The sequence below is a fragment of the Bombus impatiens genome, unplaced genomic scaffold (assembly GCF_000188095.3).
Source record: "Bombus impatiens unplaced genomic scaffold, BIMP_2.2 scf_0320, whole genome shotgun sequence".
Classification (NCBI taxonomy): Eukaryota; Metazoa; Arthropoda; class Insecta; order Hymenoptera; family Apidae; genus Bombus; species Bombus impatiens.
In genome coordinates, this window is record NT_176739.1 from 136,419 (window position 1) to 157,873 (window position 21,455).

Consider the following 21,455-nt stretch of genomic DNA (forward strand, 5'->3'; position numbering starts at 1 on the left):
ACTAAAGTCGTCTCGGAGAAGTCCCTTTTCAAAGAGATAATTCCAGCGGTCAGATCCACCAGTTGCTGTAAACGACCATCCAGTCCGAGGAACCTCTTCTAAATAGGAACCTGTAAACGACCCGATATTTGCATGACTAAACCGGTACCATGGTGCAATTTATTTTTAAAATAGCTGAACGTTGTGATTGTCAGCATTTGCAGACGATCCTCCCTTAGACTAGGAATTTTATCCTGGCCCAAAATTCACCCGCTCCCCCGACGATTATCGATTGACCAAACTTTCACAATCCCTTTAAACTTAAACTGTTGAAATATTCACACGGTATCTCTTCGATGTTGTTCGAGATAGAGCGACTGCATTGAAGTAATTAAATTCGAAGAATTGAGCTTGCCAGATCATCGAGAGAAAATTTAGATAATTAAGATGGAAAATTTGAAACAAAGAGATCGATCAAGTTCCTCAACCCCTTTATCAATAGCATAGATGAATTCTACGGTGATCTAAAGATCGATTATTTTGGGATTTTTGACTTGGAAAAATGTCCAATTTCCATATTTCAGGATTTTCACGCTTCCAATTTCTAAACTTGGAAATTTTCAAGTTTCCAATCTCCAGAGTTGGAAATGTCCAATTTTTCATAATTTTCAAACCGGACAACGTTGAAGTTTCCGATCTTCAGACTTGGAAATTTCCAAATTTCCATTTGCCAGACTCGAGAAATTCTAATTTCCAATTTTCTAATCTGCAGATTTTCAAATCTCCAACTTCCAGGCCTGGGTATTTCTGAATTTCTAATTCTTCAATTTCTGTAGCCAAAAATCTCCAAATTTCCAGATGCAAAAAACGAACTCCCTAAAATTCCTTAATATCACTCACATTGACTAGCTTGGACCCAACAATAAATTACTGGCTAAGTAATTTCTAACTAACTATTTAAGATACAAATAATACAATAGTGGTATGGAACCCAAAAAACAGTACGTGTCTGTGGCATCCCCAGAAAAGCGGCAGCTTATCCCCGTCGAGCAAGCCACCCCTGCCGCATCGTGGCTTCAAGAGCACCCCCGGCTCAATAGTGTACGCAGACGTGCTATCTAGATACGTCTATCTAGAGACCGTGTCTGCCTTCCTGGCCCTGGTTAAATGGACAAAACTTGTTTTGATCTGTGAGCCTATAAGACTAGTGACTGAAGCTAACTGATCTTGCTACGGGGCTTTGCAAAAGGTATCTACACTGTGGTCCAGATGAAGTTCGATGAATTGTGATATCTCAGAATATAGAACTGAAAGACCAAGAATATGTAACCTTGCCTTGCTACAAAATTTATTAGAATGTTAGAAATTAAATTTAAATAAATAAAGACATGCAGAAACCTTATTGAATTTTTCTTTATTCAAAAATAACATTTTTTACTTAGAGACTCTGAGTCAATGAACGAGGGAACATGTTCGTCTCGTCAAGTATTTGAGAGAATTCGTTTTTTGAGTAAATTACACGAGAAATTAAACTCCATTCAATTGCCTTTAAGTTTTCGAAAAAATGTTGTTTTCGAGAATGGTCAGACGAAGAATTAATATTAGACTCGATTAATAATTTTCAGTAGACTTGAATTCTCTGTAGACTTTCATAGAGAAAGACCCATAAACGTTTGGAACGTAGAACGTGAAAGCGAGACATCGTTCGATCGATAGATCTCGACGTGATAATTATAGTAAATGCATTGAATTATTCGGTCCCGGAGGCTTCCAAGTCGAGTACTGAGAAAACTGTGCGAGGCGAAACGTAACCTGTCCGTCCTGTGCCAACTTTCACTCCGAGCGTGACGATCCCAACAGTGCCGTAAAGAAACCAAGGGGGGGGCGACTCTAAGAAAACTGAGAATCCCAAATGTTGCCCGATAAAAATTCACGGCCTCGTAAAAACAACTAATCAAGAACGGCAAGTAAAACGAGGAGTATCGCCCATCCAAATTAATCTCACGGTACAATTTATACCAATGTATTTGGAAAGTTAAGTAAAATTATTAAATGAAAATTTGACTCACTCGATGAAGGAATGAAATAAATGATGTTAATGCTCGGTAAATGATTTTAATAAAACGAAGAGAAGATGTAAATAATTGCCTCTTAAAGGTCCAATTAAAAATACTCTATATCGTTCTATAATATAGAAGAAATATTTTAATTGTGAATGATATAATAATTTGATTTTACAAACTATGTTTTACGAATAAATTATATTTAAAAAACAAAAAGATTTGAATTATTCATCTATATGTTGTATTTTTGTACAAAAATTATGTACATTATGCATATTATATTTACAATACAATTACAATATTACTCCAATGTACGGCCCTGGTTCCACCCCTAGCGCCCATCCCTACGTTCTCCTCCCTCACCTTCTTCTGGTTCCCCCACCATGCGCATGAAGGATTCTCCTATTGACGTTCTACCCCCTCCACAGCTCTCCCTCCACGCCTCCTTCATCTTTTCCAGCACACCCACGCGTACTATCCCTCTTGCGTATCACAGGCCATGCTCTGACGTAATATTGTTACGTCAGAACAGCATCGTACGCCGGCGCATATACGATGCACCTGTTCGTTTCTTTTAGGTTTAGATGTCGTTCACGAGATTAATTCGAATAGGTTGGAAGTAAATTTTGGTCGAACTTTTTCTTGATATATACAAAATTTTTATTATAACATATGATAGTTCTATAAAGTAAAATCCAAAAATATTGGTACTAAAGCGTGAAAATAATGACTTTCAAAGTTACACGCATATAAAAATCATATTGCACGGTTGGACGCCATATTGACTTAGTAGACAAAGTCATCGTCATGATACGAATCTCTTTTACAGGACGTCTTAAAATTAATACATTTTTATATTCTTTTCGTCAAAAACTATTAAATGTTATAAAATAAAGTCATAAGTTCAGTATGATCCAAAATGAAGTTCATAAAATGAAATCCTCATATCCATTTTAAGTTTACCCGATATAGGTTAAAGAATTGACAATTGCATATTTATAACTTTAAATACGATTTATGCATTTATAATTCTACCTATTTTGTGCATAGCATTAGTCTGTAATTATATAGTGACATTAATTTAGAATATTTAAACCATTAATTTATAATAATATTTAAGCTATTTTTTGTAACTATATAAAATAACTATAACTATTTCTAATTAGATATAATTATAGTGATGAATTATGCGTGAAACGTGTTGATTAATATCAATATATAATACATATTTAAAATTTGTTTCTTCTACTATAATGTTTTCTCCTTAATGGGGCTTTTATCATTAATTTCAATCTAAGAAGATCATTAAAAGAAATAGTGTCTTCTCTTAGATAGGACTCCAATTCACTAAATATACTTTACATACCTAAAATGCAAACTATAAAATTCGAATATTCAAATATTCAAAAAAGTTAAAGAACCCTTCTTTTGCAATTATTTTGCAATACGGTAATCAAAACCAGTATCCTGTTGAGATTATAAAAGACCCCAAAGTATCATTTCAAGGTTAAGTTAATAAACATAAACCTTCATTTTTTTAAATAAACCATTCATTGTATTTGTTCACACGGAAATTTAACTAAATTTTTTAAATTATTTTTTTAGAAATTACGATAGAAATTGTGTTTTTTTGTTTCTCATGTAGTACTTACGGAAGAGGAGCGAAGTCTATTAAAGATCGACATAATTTGTGAATATGGCAGTTGAAAATATATAACTTTGATGCCTAATGGCTTTCAGGATATGTAGAAAGTAACGAAAACGAATAAACACGGGATAAATCTGAATAAAACACGGAAACATTACGTTAACGAAGTACACGTAATTCACATTGAGAAATTCAAACGCAATACTAATATATCGATTCTTATAATTTCGATTCTCGAGTCATACATATATTGCCATTTTTATATTCGTACAATTCTCGATATTTATATAATCGATCTTAGTCAACCAAACGGGGAGATCCCCCTTTTTGCCTTTAGCAAGGCGTTTTCTTCTTTTTTTATTGTTATTATCAGTTATTGTTTACCTGGAATTGTTCCCAATTAATTGCGATACTTTTTCTGCTTTTATGAAGTACGGTATATAATAAAATACACCAATTTGATGGTGTTAAAATTAATTAAAAAGTTATACTACCAGTTATGACTAAATAAAGTTATAATCGAACAATACCGAATTATCAACAATATCGAATTTTTAATTTCACATTCAAGTTGTGTTATTTATTTTTAGTCATCTTTAATGTTTTTAATTTTACCTATATTTTTTTGTACTTTTAATATATACTTTTAATTTGATGTTTTGTATAAACGATATGTGAAATCGTTAAACAAAATCATTATTTCAAAATATAATTGACCACTTAAATAATTTTTAGAGTTCTTTGTTTTTCAAGTAGTGAATATTAGTCCTCGTTACTTGAAAAAATGTACGGTGCACAGCTTATAGGTTGGGTTGTCTAGTACAGTGAGAAGCGTGTAGCTCGCTCTGATGCGCGAGGTTGGCTAAGTGTTAATAAATTGAATCCTTAACCTCACTTTCGTTATTAAGTAATGATTGTATAATAAAATAATTGAATTTGGAATCTAGTTTGTAATAATATTAATTTTGCTGCCAATAAACTATGAATATATGTTTATAGTATTTCGTGTTATCAGTGCTTATTGAATGTATGTTAAATAATACATGACCTGATAAATATAGAAGAAACATGCTACGTACAGTAATAGATAGAAGATTAATCTGCACTGCGTTTTTCCCATTTGCTTCTTCGTCCGACAACACTTCCAATGATACATCCAAAGTAAAAGGATTTTTAGGCAAATACAGATGTTACTTTTATGACGAGTAAGAATAATCATTTAATTTATATTCATCCATTTATTTAACACATTATTACAATATTTACTTTGCACAGAAAAGGGTATCCAACCAAAGAGGTACAATCAGTCTTGAATGCAACATGTGCAGGGAGTGTAACAGGATTTGTCTTGGGGGCATTATATAAATTAAAAGAGGTGCCACAAAAATTCAAACATGAGAATCAAGCTGTATTATATGAAAACAAGTTTGTATATCAATCGAATCTGCAAAGAAGAATTGAAATTGTTACGTTTAAAGCAGGTTTTCCATTTGCCATGAAAACTGGACTGTTTTGTTTCTTATTCTCGTAAGTCTTGCAACTAATTTCTATTATAACATTGTACAAATATAAATTAATCTAATATTCTTTATCAGGAGCATGTCTTCATTCTTCTATGTATATAGAGGATACAAATTTGATATACTAAATTCCACGTTTAGTGGTGCTATAACTGGTTTCATATTCAAAATGAATATGGGTATAAAGGGATTAACTGCAGGAACTATAGTAGGTACAATATTGGGTACCTTTTATGGCTCTGTCACAAAATTCTTTTTATGGATAACTGGATCTGAAATGGAGAACGCTTATGAAGCTGGAAGCAAATTAATGAACATAAGACGAGAGTATGTTTGCTATATTAATTGAACTTAAAAATTTTCCATTCCAAATTTGAATACCAAAGATAAATTTCCATTTTTTAGTAAAATAAAAGAATATGCAAAGTCCATGAAAACAAACGAATTATCAGAACTGCAAATGATGTATATTAAGAATCAAGAAGCGAATGAAGCACTTAATAAGGAGAAGAAAGAGTAAGAATTTAAAAGATAAAAATTTAATAACGAATGTATATATCTTATTAACATATATCTATTAATTTATGTAATTATTACATGAAATATTATGTAATAATATTTATATTTGATAAATACAAAACATCTATAGAACATATTCAAATCATTCTGGTCTTATCCATAATATTTAAGATGAATGATAAATAAAAATATCATTCTGTAATATAATCAATTGTCATTAAGAACAATCCTTATTTACATCCTAATAATACTCTGTGCATTAAATTATAAATGAATGTAGTATAAATACAAGTTTAAAATCGTAGTTACAGAATAGGCCTAATATTTGAAACTTCTTTTTAAGATTTGAAGTATCTGCATATAAATGGTTCTTAAATTATAAAACAAATAATCCTCCTTAATAAGGAAAAAAGCTAGATAAAACAAAAAACTTTCATCTTTTAACACAAGAGAACACAATATATATTTATCTGTATATGTGATGAGCATATTATATATCTTCTTAGTTCAACTCAACAAATTTGAAAAACATTTTTTTAAATCTCTTGTTCAGAAGTTCCTAAATCTTGAACCTTGGTTAAGCGTTTTGCCCCTCTGCCTGGTGGACCCTTAGGTTTCGCAAATTTTGGCTGATGTAAACTGATTTTTGGATGTAATTCCTCTTGTAAAAATTCTTCAGTTAGTTCTCTTCCATCATCTATTTCAAGCTATATAATCAACATATTTTAAAGAGAATTATTACATTGCATTACAAACTAGAAACATCATTTACTTTGTGAGAAAAAAATACATGAAAAATGAAAAATAAAACTCTAACTTGATAGGCCTATTCTGTAAGCTGAATGTCTTAAACATATCTTAAAATCTTAATCATAATTACATACCCATCCAACGACTGATTCACGTTCGCTCCTTAGAAACCTATTAAATTCTGTGCAGATAAATCATGATAAATAAAGAAGTGTTACACGTTACCTTATTGGCAAATTAAAACACAACAAAGTGTGAGATTAAATTGCATAATGCTTTATTATTTCTAGCGTGTTTAGTATTGGCAAGATACACAATTTGTTTGATCATAATGAACCTACAATTATGTACTAACAGGTTGGAAACGGAATTATACTAAAAACTTACAGAATAGGCCTGGTACAGTATATTATAAATTGAAATATTCCCAGGCTACAGTGTGCGTTATGTTTAAATATAGAACACATTATTCATTAACAAGTTTTTGAGCACTTCGCGAAAAACTTTCCTTTTTTTTGCAACTAGACATAGAAATGTGTGCCAAATTCTATTTGTTCGTCAACATGTAAAAATAGGAAAACATCGATAAGGAATTTAAGCTGAAAAAGCTTTTACACAACTATAAAGGAATGAAATACTAATAAATTATGAGTATATTATATTCAAGAACTTCCAATTCTTGTAAAAAATCTCATACTTTGAGCTTAACTTTCATATCAATGTAAATGTATGTATAATAATATATACTTGGTAGCAAATGAAAAGTAACAAAAATTTTTCAATGGATTTGAATAAATGCCAAGAATCTGACACACTTTTTTATTATTATAAAACTTGTTAAATTAGGCCAAACTCTTTCAATAAGTTTTTTATTTATTTCTTGGACGAAAATTTTTAAAAAGTTTATAAAAAGCTACGAGAGTTAAAAAAATACAGATCACAAAAAATAGAATGCCTCTCGAATATCTTGTTTGCTGGCTACTAGATTATAGTCCCATTTGCTATACATTTCGTATTAGGAATGTTTTAGAAGAAATGTAAAAATACTTTAGAAGAGATAACAGTAACTTATCACAATTCATTATGCGCTGTTCTCTAATTAGTTTAAATTATTAAATTGAAGCGTATAAGAATATGATATATGAATTTTCTTATTTAAAACATATCTTATTATACCTTACATCTTTTATTAAAAATGAAAGTAATAAAAAGTTAAAAAATAACCGTAAAGTATATAGAATGTGTGTGGGTGTGGGTGTATGGGTAAGTGCGTACATACGTGTATATGAATGTTCAAATATTTTTATCTATATAAATTCAAACACTGCACAATTTTTCCGATTGTACAACTAATGGGACATACCAAGTTCAGTCTTTATATATATATTTGTGGAATCTAATGTTTTGTATAATTTACAATAGTATAGAATATGATAATATATATATATATATATATATATACACACACACATACATACATATATAATATAATGTATATAAATATATATATACATATATAATTTAATATGTATATAAAGTAAATAGTATTATCACTAGCTTGTGTTCAAAAATGATAATCATGTGCAAAGAAAATATATCCACAAATTAATGTGGTAATTTGCACGTTTATCACTTATCCATTTATCTTCTTATTTATATTTCATAGAGAAGTTAGGTGAGTGGCATTAGCTAACTGGAGCACATGGAATTTTCCCTAACTCTCTAATAATCACATAAGGTATGCAGGTTTTACCACAGATATTTGTTTGAAACACTCTACCTCTATTTATCACTAATTCCTATATGAGTGTTCGAATGAATTTGAAAGTCAAGCCTTCGAGTTTCACTTAATAAAATTACTAATATATGAAAAATGAATACTTAAAAATACAATATATCACTTTTCATTGGACTAGGAACTAATTCACACAGTTAACTCACTGGGTTTATTTTTCACATCTGACACAATAAACATTAAAAGTAGCATAAGAATTATATAAACTATAAAAGATGTAAATTAAAGGAACTATATAGAGAAAAAAATATCTTCATAAGATTTTTTATTAGACATTGGAACGCAATTAAAAAAATGCAAAATCCAATAGAAGGCTTCACTTTCAATGTCAAGCAACTAATTCTCACTTCATGATCTTTCTGCTTTTCTTGTTCTTTTTCGTACAGTATTTTCTGCACGAATAAACAATTATCCATTACATTATGGTACTGGATCAACAAGAACTACATCTCATGGGAATTCTATGCATTGCGAGTTTCTCATAGTTATCAAAAAGATATTTTGTAAAGATCTTAACATGACAATTTTGCTCTTTAAAATTTAGAAAAATACATTGTTTGGTCTACTCTGAATTGCTACATAGATATACATATCACTTTGACCAATTATTACTAAATATCAATAAATATATTGCTAATTAATAAAAGATTTATCTCTGTAAAGATGCGCATTAAACATTTTCTCATTTAAATCACTCCATAATAACTGCATAACTATACTGTGCTAATGTCGAAGTTATTCAAAACCGATTACACCATCTTACACTACATAACATATTCGATCAATTAATATCGTATTATCACAAATTCAGAATTTACGAAGGAAGATATTAAATGTGTAAAACATCTGAAATATTTTATAACATTTAAGAAACATTTAAAAATGACAGACAAAGAACGTAGATTCGGTTAACTCAAGATACAAGATCTCTTCTGTTTTGACTTTTTCTCGGATATAGATTGAGGAGGAGCATAGGGCGTTGATGGAGTTGCAGGAGTTATTGCAGCTGTTTCTTTTATAGTTGGAGGATCTTCCAACATGTCTGCCAATTCCTCACCACTATTTACTTCCAACTAGGATTTATCAAATTTTTACGAAAATAAAAAAAGAAAAAAAGAAATAATTTAATTTCAACATTAAGATTCACATGAAGAGAAATGAAATTTGAAAGTAAGAAATACTACACAATGCGACTAAAAGGGTAAAATATTCGTTAATATCAATGCACGCTATAAGAACTATCTTTTTTTAATTAAATATGAAATACATTTCTCACTGGTATAAAAAATGCACAACATACAATTGAATATTTTTATCTTTCAAAAAGCGTATAGATTCTAATATGATTTACCAGTTTTAAATGATCCTGTTAAGACATTCATGCAAAAACAAACCAATAGAAACAAAATAAATTAGAAAATATGGTTTACATCAAGAACTTTTATTTATTTACTTACTTTTTTCGTTATAGTCACTCCAAGTGATTGAATAAGTTCTAATAGCGGAGCTTTACACGATGAATATAACATCCTTTCCTTAATACTGCAACTGTATCCTGGCATGCTATATATAAAAACTGCAACATAGAGGTACATTATTGATTGAAAGACTAACATTTTTATTTTTAGAACATACCTATACATTCCATGTAATCTCCTTCGTGCGTGTGCTTAAAATTATAAAGATGATATCTAGCAGAATCAGATGGGACTTTTGTTGGTAGTTTATCCAGTGAAACTTCACAAGCCATAACTAAATGTATCTTCTCCTCTTCTAAGTCGATTTTTAATTGAACATATTCATGTATACCTTTACCAAGCTCCATGATCGCTTGTTTTGCCTCGTCCGTAACAGGGAAGGCAACACCACTCAATGTTTGATGCCTTGTTTCTACGCTATAATCTGTAGTAACTGTGCTTTTTTTAAGTTCTGCTAATTCTTCTTCTGCAGTGGTTAATGGTGCCGGTGCAGCATTATTCCTTTTGTATTTGTGATAACCTTCTAATGTTATATCCTCTGGCACCGTACCATGCAATTCTTCCTTTATAGACGCAGTTCCAAATTCTTGTTTCAAAGTTGCTTTTGTCGACGCATATAACATCTTTTGCCTAACTGGTGCAGTATCAGGTGACCAAGAGATAAATAACCAGTCATAACCAGAGTCAGAAGACTTAGTATCTAATCGATAAAGAATATATGCAGGTTGATTCTCAATGATCAACGGTTTGATCATCTTATCATAATCATCTTGCCACTTGTTCACTGGTTTTGAAGAAGCAGCAGGTGTTAGTTCCTCTATGAAACAAAGATACACTTTTATTCATGAAACTTGTATTAAATTCACACTCACTGAGGGCAAGAGGCAAACTTACCATTCTCAATGGAAACTTTCAAGACTCGTATTTTTCCATCTCGACATTTAGCAAACAATTTCTTAAGGGCATCGTTCGCTGAAATAACCAAACCATTAATTTGTCATTATTGTTGTAAAGATGTTTTGAGGTTAATGGCCTATATTGTAGAACTTTCTACGAGATTGTTATGTGGAATCAATATTACAATGTAATAATGAGTACCTTTGATCCCTGTCTGATGTGACATGGTTCGTAAAAAATTCGAGCTCTGTTGAAAATATGGTAGGAAATTAGTCGCGCTTCCTCCCCGACCTCTTCGGATTAATCGTGAACGAAAGATCCACCACCACCACCACAAACGGACCGTTCAAATGACTAGAACACGATGAAAAAAATCGCAACAGAATCCGAAATTAGGGGAAACCACCGATACACAACCTATTTAGAGGAGAACTTTTCGGGAGGATCCTAGCAACAGAGAAACGTACGTCACGCCAGTGAACCTGTCAAGAATGCTCCAAATCACGGCCGTACGACCGTGCTCTAAACCAAGCGATTATAATTTATTATCTTGAACAAAAAAATCTTAACTGAAAAAGAAGCGACGTAAAAACCCACAGAAAATTATTTCAAACGCGAAAAATGCAACTTATTCAAATATTATTATTAAGACGAATAAAAATTTTTGAAATTTTGCAACATGAAATTTTGCCCTTTATTCGCGTGTATCTGTTTTAACAAATCTTCAGTTCCATTTACAAACTTAATCACATTATTAAATTACGGATTTTTATGCAAATTCATATACATATTTAAAACGATAATTAAAATAATAAAATCTCAGTAGAAGATTATTTTATTTACAAAGTATTATAGGAAGCACTACACTTTGGATATTTTATATTCTTTCTTATATTTTTTCTCTATAAGTACATAAAAATATGCAGTCTATTATTTTACTATATATTGTAATCTAATATTAATTGCATTACATATACATATTTACTTATAATTGATTTATATCTTACAACAATATTTTAATTTTATTTCAAGATTTTTAATTAGTGCTGGAAAATATATTTTTATAAGAATCATTTGTATTATTAGCTCACGTATCTTCTAGATTTTCGTTTGGAATTGGAATTTCTGTAATATCATTCGCGTTTGAAATGTACACGTAATTCGAGTGTTTGAAAGATTCTCTTAAGATGTCGTGACATCAGCGTGACAGATGTGTGTTATGATTATTCTGATGCAAAAAAAAATACGTGTAGTTTGACAGGTTTCACTTATATCGAAGTCGATTATACTATTATATTAAGAATATTAAGGAAAAGTTATGAATTCAGTAAATCTTCGGATAACTGTTAGGGAAACCGAAAGGCGATCAGATTTGTACGAAGAGTGGAAAAGACGGGTAAATAATGTAACTTTTACAACAAACGTTGCAATTCTTTTTGAAATCAAGTACTGATACCATCACGTCAATTCATTTTTAATATTCAATTAAATTAAAATGCAAATCGTATAGTATTTTAAAATTAAAGATTCATTTCGTTAATTATTATTAATTAACAGTTAAGTTCATAAATATTCATTTTTTGATGACTCATTCGCCGATTTGTTAAACAATATTAGTTTATTATACTATTATACATTTAAAAAATTCTTGGAATTCTATATTAAATGATAGAATTAGTAATGCAAATTGATTGAAAAGAAACTGCAAATAAAATGTTGCATTAACATAACGTTGCCAATTAATGAGATGTAATTATTCAGTGGAATTTGTCACACCTCCAGCAAAATTTACAATATATATGAATAAATAAATATTGATTTGAAATAATAATAATAATAATGTTCCAGGCTTTTCTAGGTCCACTTCCGCAAGGATTTCTTAGATTGGAAGAGCGCAATGCTCAACAACAGCAAGAAGCTGCAGATCAGCAGGCTGCACTTGCTCTTCACCAGCTGCAAATGCAGAACATGCCAACAATGCATGAACCCCATGTCGGTAGACTTAGTATTACAATTGTTCAGGTAATTCTATGATTTTAGTAGACATGTAGGAGTTAATTCAGATTTAAAAAGTAGTAGTGTATGTTTTGTAATAATGTTTTAATCATAATTTCAAAAAGATACTTCCTATAGGCTAAGCTTGTAAAAAACTATGGGATGACAAGAATGGATCCTTATGTGAGATTAAGAGTAGGCCATGCTGTATATGAAACACACACATGTTCAAACGGAGCAAAAAATCCACACTGGAACAAAGTTATTCAATGGTATGTAATTTGTATAATAAATTTATTATAAATCAAATTTATATACTTATTCCATCCATTACTTTCTTTTATCTTTTTATTATTCAGTTACTTGCCACCAGGAGTCTCACAAATATATGTAGAAGTTTATGATGAATGTTCGTTTGTAATGGATGAATTAATTGCATGGGGTCACATAGATATTCCATCAAAGGTCCTCCAGAAAGGGGAGATGCACGAAGATTGGTACATGCTTAGTGGAAAGCAAGGAGACAATCAAGAAGGAATGATAAATTTAGTTTTTAGTTATACGGTAAAAGTTATTAGTAATATAACAGAAAATATATTTAATCTACTACCAATAAGTTAATACCTGTATTTAATAATTTATCCATTTTGATAGACTAAGTGTCATCCATACATGAGTGCACCTCCAATTATGATGGTTCCTTCTTCAACAATGCTTGGCATGACACAGTATGCACCAGTAAATGTCTACACAGCACCTCCTACAGCTGCAGTGCCGCCTATTATTCCCAGTTCTATGCCAGATGCTGAAGTTATATTAAAACAGGTAATGTAAGAAGATAATAGCTTCACTTTTTTCCGCAATAAAACAACTTTTGTAATAATGTAATAACTTATAGATTTCAGAGATGTTCCCGAATGTGGATAAAGAGGTAATTAAATCAGTTTATGATGCAAATAATGGAAAGAAAGATGTAACTATAAATTCATTACTCCAAATGTGTGAATAAGTAACTTTTTATGCAACTCGTCATTTAACTCCAAAGGCCATATTTGTATTTTCTTGCTATATTGTATTTGAATGTGTAATATATTTGCAAATTACTACCATGCATTTTATGGTATATTAACATTTAGTGATTTTAATATAAGGGAATCCATAAAATATATTGGGCAGGGAAATATATTTTTTAAAGAAATATCTCTTTTAATCGTTTATATATTCATTCATCCTGTTTACATTTGTTTTCATCTTATATATACAGCTATATGTTTCGTTCTACATATGTTTCGTTCTATAACATAAAAAATTTCAATTTTCTATATTTACATATTGGAGATCCCGTATTCGTTAAGAAATCTGTATTTAGATCTTACTATTTATAAAAAATAATAAACGTGTACATTTATATATTTTTATTTGTGTGTTTGGAAACGAATTACAAAAATATTGTACTCGCGCATATTTAAACAGAATGTATCTACAAATACTATAAAAGTATTCAATCTAATTTTGATTAAAACACAGCATTTGCAAAAATGGAATGGTGGCTTTCAATTTTGCTATAGAGTTAAAACAATATTTCTAATTTTTCTATCAAATGTAAAATATATTAATAATATATCTATGAATTGTCAAGTGCTTCAGTAAATTGTAGAGCTAATTTATCCTTACCTATAATAAATAAAAATTTGTCAACAGTTATATAATTTATGACAAAAATCAGTCATTTCAAATTTATGCTAAAAATATTCTTTTTTTAAATTTAAAATTATCCTTATTCCTTTTATAATCCCTATTCCCCCAAAAATAAGGTGTATCAATAACTCTCTTAAACATTTAATAACTCCATAAACTAACTTGACCACATGTAAAAATATGTATTTTGCCAATGTGGCAAGTACTTTTTTATTGGCTCTGTTAAAAATTTTGCTAAAGGTACTCTATTGGAAAGTGCAGTTAGAGTCGCATATATTCTAATGCAGCTATACTTATCATAAAATGGAGACTTTAATATGTAAAGGAGCAGAGCAAGTCTTCGCCTGAAGAATTCTTTCTCTTCTTCTTTGCTAAATGATATATTTTTTGTCCTTTTACTAGCTATATTTAAACTGTAAAATAACATTGAGTTTTTATATCATTATATAATTCAACCCTTTTTATGTAGTTATTTGATAAGTTTGGTACTAAATTTTATCTTTTACCTGAGTAAATCAATAGCAAATGATAACAACCATGGTGGCCAACGTTTTTCTCCAGTAAAAGATATACATGCCAAATGAAAAAGTGGTTTCAAAATATAAAGAGTCTAAAAATGAAATAAGAAATATTAATGAATAAGTATTTTCTGGAGCTATTATACTTAGTTGAATTTGAATACATTTCTACCTCAGCTAATATTAAATCTTTTTCTGATACTGAAGATCTATTTAAGTTATCATTATTGTCAATATTAGAAGACAATGGTTCCCAAGTACGCATGTGTGAATGCTTGATATTTCTTATACTCCTAACAATAGTGCCAGACCGTTTCAATCTGAATCCTTCGTATAATTTTTCATCATGTGAGTTGCTTAGCTTTTCTCTGTTTAGTGGCTGTATTGGAGGGCTTTTTATTATACGTTCCTTATACAGATGAATCAGTAGAAGTCTTAACACAGTCCTATGAAGGATTCATTTATAAATATTAATAATTGAGAGGAACGTGTAATCTAAACTTCAGAAATATTATGCTACTTACTTAAATATTTGGACCATAGTGATCATGAACCATCTTCCAGTTTGACCACATAACTTTTTTGCAGTGATCTCAAAAAGAGCCTCCGTATATTCTACCACAGTCAACCAAATTTTAATTTTTGATTCGAACTGAGGAAACTGTAAATGAACGCATTTTCCGCTGCACATTAACAAATCATTGAAAAATACTATCAAATTCGAAGCTGAGTATAATAATTCCGACCAAAAGGCGGAATTATTAAAATGACCTAAAAAAAATGTTTACTGAATAAAAATCGAGGAGAAAAGTCATCGTATTTGAAGAATAAAAATAACGAATTTTTCTAACCAGCCGTGAAGTAAGGTAAGCAATGGACCGTATTTTCAATCTCAGATAACAATTGTGGATTTTCTATAACCCATTTTCTATATGGTTCGATGATTTTCAACACGGAAGAATTTACATTGCCCAACACCATTTTGATCTGTTAAACAATCTAATAAAATATGATCTTTGTGATCAATAATAATTAACCTTCCAATATTAATATACTATATTTTATGCACTATATATAGTACAGAACAAAAATCATTGGTCTCTTCCGATAGATCGGGCAAACAAAGAACATTTGTTTTTAATTTTGTTTTCTATCAGTTGTGATAACAATTTATCATATAATAGAATTCTTGTCAGAATAAACATGTTCTCTATATATATACAACATAGTATGAGAAATTGTGTAAGATGTATTAAAAGTATAAATATTTTGTAATGAATATTAATGACATAATAATATCTAATAATAACGAGAAGTTAAAACATCTTAGTATGATATACAATATTTTATAATTATTCTAAATTTATATTAAGTTCTTTTATATTTATCGATATAATAATTTCACATGTAATTAGAATTAGTTTTTATAATAAATATTAATATCGTAATAGTATTTAGTAATGATGAAAAATTAAAACATGCTAGCATAATACATTTTATTATCATTCTAAACTTATGTTAAATGTACAAATTTACAAATTAAATTCATTCATCGATGTAACAATCGTACAAGTATATAATTAATTTTCCCGCCTATCAGGTCTATATAAAGTTCTCGTAAATTATTGATGAAAATAAGAAATATATTATAATTTTAATTAATATTAATAATTTTTTGCTTTTAATAAAATTCATTCTTAACAAATTTTAACGTATTTAAAAAGCTTTTAAATTAAAAATTTTTGTTACTATAGCTACATAATACCGTCAAAATTTACTCCATGTTATACGGTGAAATCATTAACATTAGTTATTATAGTATTATAAATCTCTTATTTTCTTGAATTATGAATAAATATAGAATAACGAATGAAACGAATGAAATCCAAAAATGTACTCAGAACGGGGAAGAACACGAAGAATATCAATATTTAAATTTAATAAAGAAAATTATAAAAGAAGGGACGAGGAAAGATGATCGTACAGGTGTAGGCACATTGTCCATTTTTGGGACACAGATGCGATTTAATTTACGAGACAGTAAGTGTTTTTCATACTTTAATAGAAGTTTAATATCTTATATATTTAATTACAATAACAAGATATCATTACCATAGATGTATTCCCATTGCTAACTACAAAGCGAGTATTTTGGAGGGGTGTAGTGGAGGAGTTGTTATGGTTTATTAGAGGATCGACAAATGCCAAAGAATTAAGTCAAAAGGATGTCCACATATGGGATGCAAACAGTTCACGCGAGTTCCTAGACTCTTGTGGCTTCACAGATAGGAAAGAAGGAGATTTAGGACCTGTTTATGGATTTCAATGGAGACACTATGGTGCAAGGTACCAAAATATGGATACAGATTATAGTGGACAAGGTGAGACAATAATCGAATATTCCTATGTTTAATTGTACAAATTTAATTATCTACAAGTACACTGAAAGGTTTGTTTATACAGGGATAGATCAGTTAAAACAGATCATAGATAAGATACAACATTCTCCCAATGATAGGCGAATTGTAATGTCAGCATGGAACCCAGGCGACATTTCAAAAATGGCTCTACCTCCCTGTCACTGTCTTGTACAATTTTATGTAAACAATGGAGAGTTATCATGCCAACTTTATCAAAGAAGCGCTGACATGGGTCTTGGCGTACCATTTAATATCGCATCTTATTCTTTGTTAACTTACATGCTGGCACACATTTCAAATTTAAAGGTAAATTTACAAGAAAGGAAAATTGGCAAAATTTTTTAACGGAAACTTGTATCTCTTTGTTTATTTTTAGCCAGGTGAATTTGTACATACAATGGGTGACTGTCACGTATACCTCAATCACATATCCGCACTCGAGGAACAAATAAAACGTGTGCCAAAACCATTCCCATATTTAAAAATCGTTAGGAACGTTGAAAACATAGAAGATTTTACAGCAGATGATATCGAACTTATCGGATACAACCCACACACAAAGTTATCTATGCCAATGGCTGTTTAAAAACAAAATTGAACACAGAGTACTGACACAAGCTTATGTACACGTTTTTATCTAGAAGTAAGATTCGGTCATTAAGAAAATACATGTTCGATTGATATTAAATTGGTAAATGAATATATATTCATATAGCATTATTATATTTCAACCATATCTATACTTTATTTTCTAATAAAAAGTTTTCGTTCATATCTTTAATAAACTCGTATCTTAATAATTATACATACATATACACGCAAAAAAATATATATATATTTTTGTATATATATATTTTTTCTAGTTTTTTATATTTATATCAATTTCTATCAGTATTATTTTCAAAAGTGGTCCATACATGTCTGTTACAGCTCTAACAAGTATAAACCATAATCATTTCGCCACACTTTGCATCACAGAAACAATCAAGTAAAAGAAGATTTTTCAAAAGGATGTAACTGACAAGCATGGACGGTAAAAGGCCTTGTGTAAGCAACTTTCACAATTTAACAAAATTTTACTTTTATACAGTGTCTAGGTCCAGTACTATCTTAAATCATATATATAATTATCCATTGAAAATATTACTTTCTCGCGTGATTGTAGAAGGAAATAAAAACGTTTCTAGTATCTTTAAAGTGATATTTTAAACGAACATGTCATATTTAATTTGGTTGATTTAAAAAATAATCGGAAGCGTTTAAAAAATGTGAGAAGAAAATTAAGAAAATTCTCTGGATATTAGGGGCTAGCACATCCTTGTATCATTAGACGATGAAGTACTTAATTGATGCAGTTGTTGAGTAATGGCCAGAGTGCCACTTTCACTTACTGTAATAGTTATCCAAATAATATCTAAATTTGAAAAAAGAGATTATTACTAAAAGATAATATCACAAATGACTAACAACAAGAAGGTAAATGATTTTACCTCCAAACAAGATTTCTGTAGATTTTACCATCATCCTCCATTTACTTTGAAATGTACCACAATGTGGAGGACTTTGAAGATCCACGCTCACCTCTGTTATTTCTCCTGGGCCTAGAGATGGGACTGGTATTTTTGTACATTCACCCATTTGCACTCCTCCTATATACTGTAAGCAAACTCCATCAGGCCATGCTTCTCTACCACTGTTTTGTATATGCCATGATTTTCGAAAATTAGTAAGTGGTGGTATTGATTCTCCTTCGCCAATAGTGCTATCGCTTATCAGCATCATACAAGGAAATTTATGTTGAACTGGAGACTCAAAGTCAAAGTAGCTACAAATTGCCGCTTGGAGATTCCTAAAATTTTATGTAGATTATTTGCACGTACATATACATTTACGTATTTGTTTATGTTTCATCAACAAATGTCTATACAATAGTCACCATATTTGTCTTTCATAATTACAGTTTTAAAGAATAAGTTGATATTCTAATGTAGCAGTTACTCCATTGAACAACAATTTATGTAATACATGAACAATAACTGAAGAAATTGCAAATGTTATGCGAGTGTGAGTTGTCAGTGATATAAATGCATAAATAAGCAAGGATGGATAAGGTAATACAACAAGTAAACATGGCGACAGTAGGGTTAGGTCGGTGGACTAAACTTGACCAACATAGAACGATTACAAGTGGGAGAGTATCTCACCAATTATTCATATCCAAAAAGAACTCAGCAGTAGTTTCGTTGAGCTGGCTGCCAGCCAGCAGCTTCTGCAGCTGCTTCACCAGATCATCTCTGTCGGTGGTGCCTAGACAACTAAACTGGTGAAGCAAATGCTGGTCCACGTTGTCCATGTTCATAATGTATTTCGTCCCTCGTTCAATACTCCATGTAATGGGAACTGTCACACCGCGAATCCGTGAGACTTCTCTGTTCTGTTATCGTTTGATCTTTAACTGCAAATTTTAAATGTCATTCTTCATGACGTTCATCCCTGCCATAGACATGAAAAATATAGACCGCGGGTGTCAAATGAAGAGCATGGTCCTCGTTAAAAAAGAGATAGACATATCTAACGTGGTATCACTGTCTCTTTCTAACAGATACTACGCTCCGCCCATAGAAAAGGAAAGAGAGACGCGTTATTTATTTCTCTATCTCTTTTTTAACGAAGCCCATTTTCTCAACACGGCATCCGCGGTCTATACTTCTGATGTCTATGATCTGTGCGCAGTGGATACATACACTTCACACTCTACCCAAAAATGTACCGATTATGAGTACAGCCCCGTGGATGGTAAAAATCCAACTCTGTCGCCTTCTATCCTTTTATTTGCGTGATGTCACCTTGACCTTGAACGCTGCTAGTCTCCGTGTTTCTACAGCGAATAAATAAATACGCAAAACGGACGTCGATCTCTTCTCGAAATCAACTCGTCCGCAGCGTCAACGCGGTCCTACATACACGCAACTTGGGTTGCATATATGTAGGGGTCAAATGAATTTTAATTATTAGCGTATTATGATCAAGTAAAACATAATTTATCGTAGATTGTAGATTCTTATGCGTTTATCAAAAATCTACAAATGCAAGAATGCACAGAATGCAAATATATGTAAAGAACATAATATTTATTTTTTTATTTATTATTCTTATTCTTTACCTTTCAATTTAGTATGATTTCCGGTTTGCATTTCTTCATTTCTTGAATCTATTTTTTAAATCTGTTCTTTAAACCCATTCTTTCTATTCCTATCTATACTGTTTATATCTTTAACTACTATATTACTTATATTTTCACAATCTAACAGAACATAGTACAAAAACATAACATACAAAAATATAAATTATAAAATATTTAAAATGAAGCACTTGTTATAATATTTAGTGAACGAAATAAATTTTTATGTACAAGTTCCACTTTCTTAGTTATATTATTAAAGATATGAAATTACAAATCATATTGTTATAAATACTTCAATTTCTTGAAATTTACAATAAGAGAGAATGTAGAAATAAAAATTTTCAAATTTTATCCTTAAAAATATTATAATAGTTTGCATAAATATCTCTCCAACTCTATTTATGATATACATAAGCTTAACAGAAATTTTTTGTATCTATTAAATATCATAACAGATGTTACATTTTGAATATTTCATATATTTTTGCATATTACGTGCATTTCTGAAGTTTCCCATAAATGAATAGATATCCGCAGTCTAATAAACAATGAACTATTTTAATGTATTGTAAAATTGATACAAGAATCGAAACAAGCAAAGCAATAAGCTAGTAGTGATATATAGTAACCGATATAAGAATTATAATGAGAAGAAAAGTTTCAATTCCTTAAATAACGATTATTCAAAATAAAAATCGTATATACCTTTATTTTATAAGTTTATTTTATAAGTTTGTAAGTATTAAAATATAAACTATTCTAATCTTTTATTTCTTACAGTATGTGTAATAACATTTCTTGTTCTTGTTACGTGAACGCACTTAAGCGCCAAATCTCTGTTGTCGCACTGCGCATGCGCCTACGGCCCCTCCTGCATCTGGTCTCGAGGATGCGTGCGCATCACGCCGCGTAACAATTGAAATACGAAAGAGAAGACAGTCGCGATCCGAAGTTGATCATGTAGATATTCCAAAAACGTCCGATCGCAAGG

At 30.3% G+C, this 21,455-nt stretch overlaps 6 protein-coding genes across 13 annotated transcripts; 3 read left to right on the forward strand and 3 right to left on the reverse strand.

Annotated features, from left to right (window-relative positions):
* Positions 1-4,486: 4,486 nt before the first annotated feature.
* LOC100745979 (RPII140-upstream gene protein) lies at positions 4,487-5,940 on the forward strand. Its single transcript, XM_003489243.4, has 4 exons — positions 4,487-4,895; positions 4,966-5,217; positions 5,286-5,537; positions 5,616-5,940. Exons 1-4 carry the CDS (start codon positions 4,759-4,761, stop codon positions 5,728-5,730), a joined length of 756 nt encoding a protein of 251 aa, XP_003489291.1. The 5' UTR covers positions 4,487-4,758; the 3' UTR covers positions 5,731-5,940.
* LOC100744930 (twinfilin) lies at positions 5,913-11,248 on the reverse strand. Of its 4 annotated transcripts, none has more exons than XM_024367439.2 (6): positions 10,851-11,248; positions 10,647-10,724; positions 9,910-10,569; positions 9,732-9,850; positions 9,626-9,640; positions 5,913-6,436 (listed from the first exon to the last, which is right to left on the reverse strand). In XM_024367439.2, the coding sequence occupies exons 1-6, from the start codon at positions 10,873-10,875 to the stop codon at positions 6,266-6,268; spliced, it is 1,068 nt and encodes a 355-aa protein (XP_024223207.1). In that variant the 5' UTR covers positions 10,876-11,248; the 3' UTR covers positions 5,913-6,265. The 4 variants fall into 4 exon arrangements, with proteins under 4 accessions (XP_024223207.1, XP_003489283.1, XP_033176524.1 ...); XM_033320633.1 differs by lacking the exon at positions 9,626-9,640 and adding an exon at positions 6,614-6,660 and having other exon boundaries at positions 6,328-6,436; positions 10,851-11,245; XM_003489235.4 differs by lacking the exon at positions 9,626-9,640 and having other exon boundaries at positions 10,851-11,244.
* A 719-nt stretch (positions 11,249-11,967) lies between these two features.
* Positions 11,968-14,056, forward strand: LOC100747207 (toll-interacting protein). The gene is made up of 6 exons (XM_012385413.3): positions 11,968-12,045; positions 12,498-12,671; positions 12,783-12,916; positions 13,004-13,208; positions 13,299-13,469; positions 13,543-14,056. The coding sequence occupies exons 1-6, from the start codon at positions 11,968-11,970 to the stop codon at positions 13,651-13,653; spliced, it is 873 nt and encodes a 290-aa protein (XP_012240836.1). The 3' UTR covers positions 13,654-14,056.
* On the reverse strand, positions 13,845-16,023 carry LOC100748367 (peroxisomal membrane protein PEX16). The gene is made up of 5 exons (XM_003489262.4): positions 15,712-16,023; positions 15,385-15,631; positions 15,033-15,306; positions 14,849-14,952; positions 13,845-14,755 (listed from the first exon to the last, which is right to left on the reverse strand). Exons 1-5 carry the CDS (start codon positions 15,839-15,841, stop codon positions 14,500-14,502), a joined length of 1,011 nt encoding a protein of 336 aa, XP_003489310.1. The 5' UTR covers positions 15,842-16,023; the 3' UTR covers positions 13,845-14,499.
* LOC105680741 (thymidylate synthase) lies at positions 15,589-18,490 on the forward strand. Of its 4 annotated transcripts, none has more exons than XM_012385411.3 (5): positions 15,589-15,726; positions 16,615-16,900; positions 16,978-17,241; positions 17,324-17,586; positions 17,657-17,986. In XM_012385411.3, the coding sequence occupies exons 2-5, from the start codon at positions 16,708-16,710 to the stop codon at positions 17,864-17,866; spliced, it is 930 nt and encodes a 309-aa protein (XP_012240834.1). In that variant the 5' UTR covers positions 15,589-15,726; positions 16,615-16,707; the 3' UTR covers positions 17,867-17,986. The 4 variants fall into 4 exon arrangements, 3 of the variants coding, with proteins under 3 accessions (XP_012240834.1, XP_024223181.1, XP_012240835.1); XM_024367413.2 differs by having other exon boundaries at positions 16,722-16,900; XR_001102273.3 differs by lacking the exon at positions 15,589-15,726 and adding an exon at positions 18,211-18,490 and having other exon boundaries at positions 16,708-16,900; positions 17,657-17,923.
* Positions 18,428-20,243, reverse strand: LOC100749442 (protein ILRUN). 2 transcript variants are annotated; one of them, XM_003489269.4, is made up of 4 exons: positions 20,025-20,243; positions 19,485-19,735; positions 18,771-19,129; positions 18,428-18,694 (listed from the first exon to the last, which is right to left on the reverse strand). In XM_003489269.4, the coding sequence occupies exons 2-4, from the start codon at positions 19,637-19,639 to the stop codon at positions 18,588-18,590; spliced, it is 621 nt and encodes a 206-aa protein (XP_003489317.1). In that variant the 5' UTR covers positions 19,640-19,735; positions 20,025-20,243; the 3' UTR covers positions 18,428-18,587. The 2 variants fall into 2 exon arrangements, with proteins under 2 accessions (XP_003489317.1, XP_012240837.1); XM_012385414.2 differs by lacking the exon at positions 20,025-20,243 and having other exon boundaries at positions 19,485-19,830.
* Positions 20,244-21,455: the final 1,212 nt, after the last annotated feature.

Excerpts from the sequence above, each read along its gene's own strand:
- LOC100745979 (XM_003489243.4), top strand. The coding sequence starts at position 4,759 with ATGCTACGTACAGTAATAGATAGAAGATTAATCTGCACTGCGTTTTTC. Across the intron at positions 4,896-4,965 it reads AGATGTTACTTTTATGACGA|AAAAGGGTATCCAACCAAAG; the intron begins GTAAGAATAATC and ends TACTTTGCACAG. Across the intron at positions 5,538-5,615 it reads TTAATGAACATAAGACGAGA|TAAAATAAAAGAATATGCAA; the intron begins GTATGTTTGCTA and ends TCCATTTTTTAG.
- LOC100744930 (XM_024367439.2), bottom strand. The coding sequence starts at position 10,875 with ATGTCACATCAGACAGGGATCAAAG. Across the intron at positions 10,725-10,850 it reads ACATCAGACAGGGATCAAAG|CGAACGATGCCCTTAAGAAA; the intron begins GTACTCATTATT and ends TGGTTATTTCAG. Across the intron at positions 9,851-9,909 it reads AGATTACATGGAATGTATAG|TTTTTATATATAGCATGCCA; the intron begins GTATGTTCTAAA and ends TCTATGTTGCAG.
- LOC100747207 (XM_012385413.3), top strand. The coding sequence starts at position 11,968 with ATGAATTCAGTAAATCTTCGGATAACTGTTAGGGAAACCGAAAGGCGA. Across the intron at positions 12,672-12,782 it reads TTAGTATTACAATTGTTCAG|GCTAAGCTTGTAAAAAACTA; the intron begins GTAATTCTATGA and ends TACTTCCTATAG. Across the intron at positions 12,917-13,003 it reads TGGAACAAAGTTATTCAATG|TTACTTGCCACCAGGAGTCT; the intron begins GTATGTAATTTG and ends TTTATTATTCAG.
- LOC100748367 (XM_003489262.4), bottom strand. The coding sequence starts at position 15,841 with ATGGTGTTGGGCAATGTAAATTCTTCCGTGTTGAAAATCATCGAACCA. Across the intron at positions 15,632-15,711 it reads CTTACCTTACTTCACGGCTG|GTCATTTTAATAATTCCGCC; the intron begins GTTAGAAAAATT and ends CATTTTTTTTAG. Across the intron at positions 14,953-15,032 it reads AAGATTTAATATTAGCTGAG|ACTCTTTATATTTTGAAACC; the intron begins GTAGAAATGTAT and ends TTTCATTTTTAG.
- LOC105680741 (XM_012385411.3), top strand. The coding sequence starts at position 16,708 with ATGAATAAATATAGAATAACGAATGAAACGAATGAAATCCAAAAATGT. Across the intron at positions 17,242-17,323 it reads TACAGATTATAGTGGACAAG|GGATAGATCAGTTAAAACAG; the intron begins GTGAGACAATAA and ends TTGTTTATACAG. Across the intron at positions 17,587-17,656 it reads CACACATTTCAAATTTAAAG|CCAGGTGAATTTGTACATAC; the intron begins GTAAATTTACAA and ends GTTTATTTTTAG.
- LOC100749442 (XM_003489269.4), bottom strand. The coding sequence starts at position 19,639 with ATGAACATGGACAACGTGGACCAGCATTTGCTTCACCAGTTTAGTTGT. Across the intron at positions 19,130-19,484 it reads TTTTTGGATATGAATAATTG|GAATCTCCAAGCGGCAATTT; the intron begins GTGAGATACTCT and ends ATAAAATTTTAG. Across the intron at positions 18,695-18,770 it reads TACAGAAATCTTGTTTGGAG|ATATTATTTGGATAACTATT; the intron begins GTAAAATCATTT and ends TTTCAAATTTAG.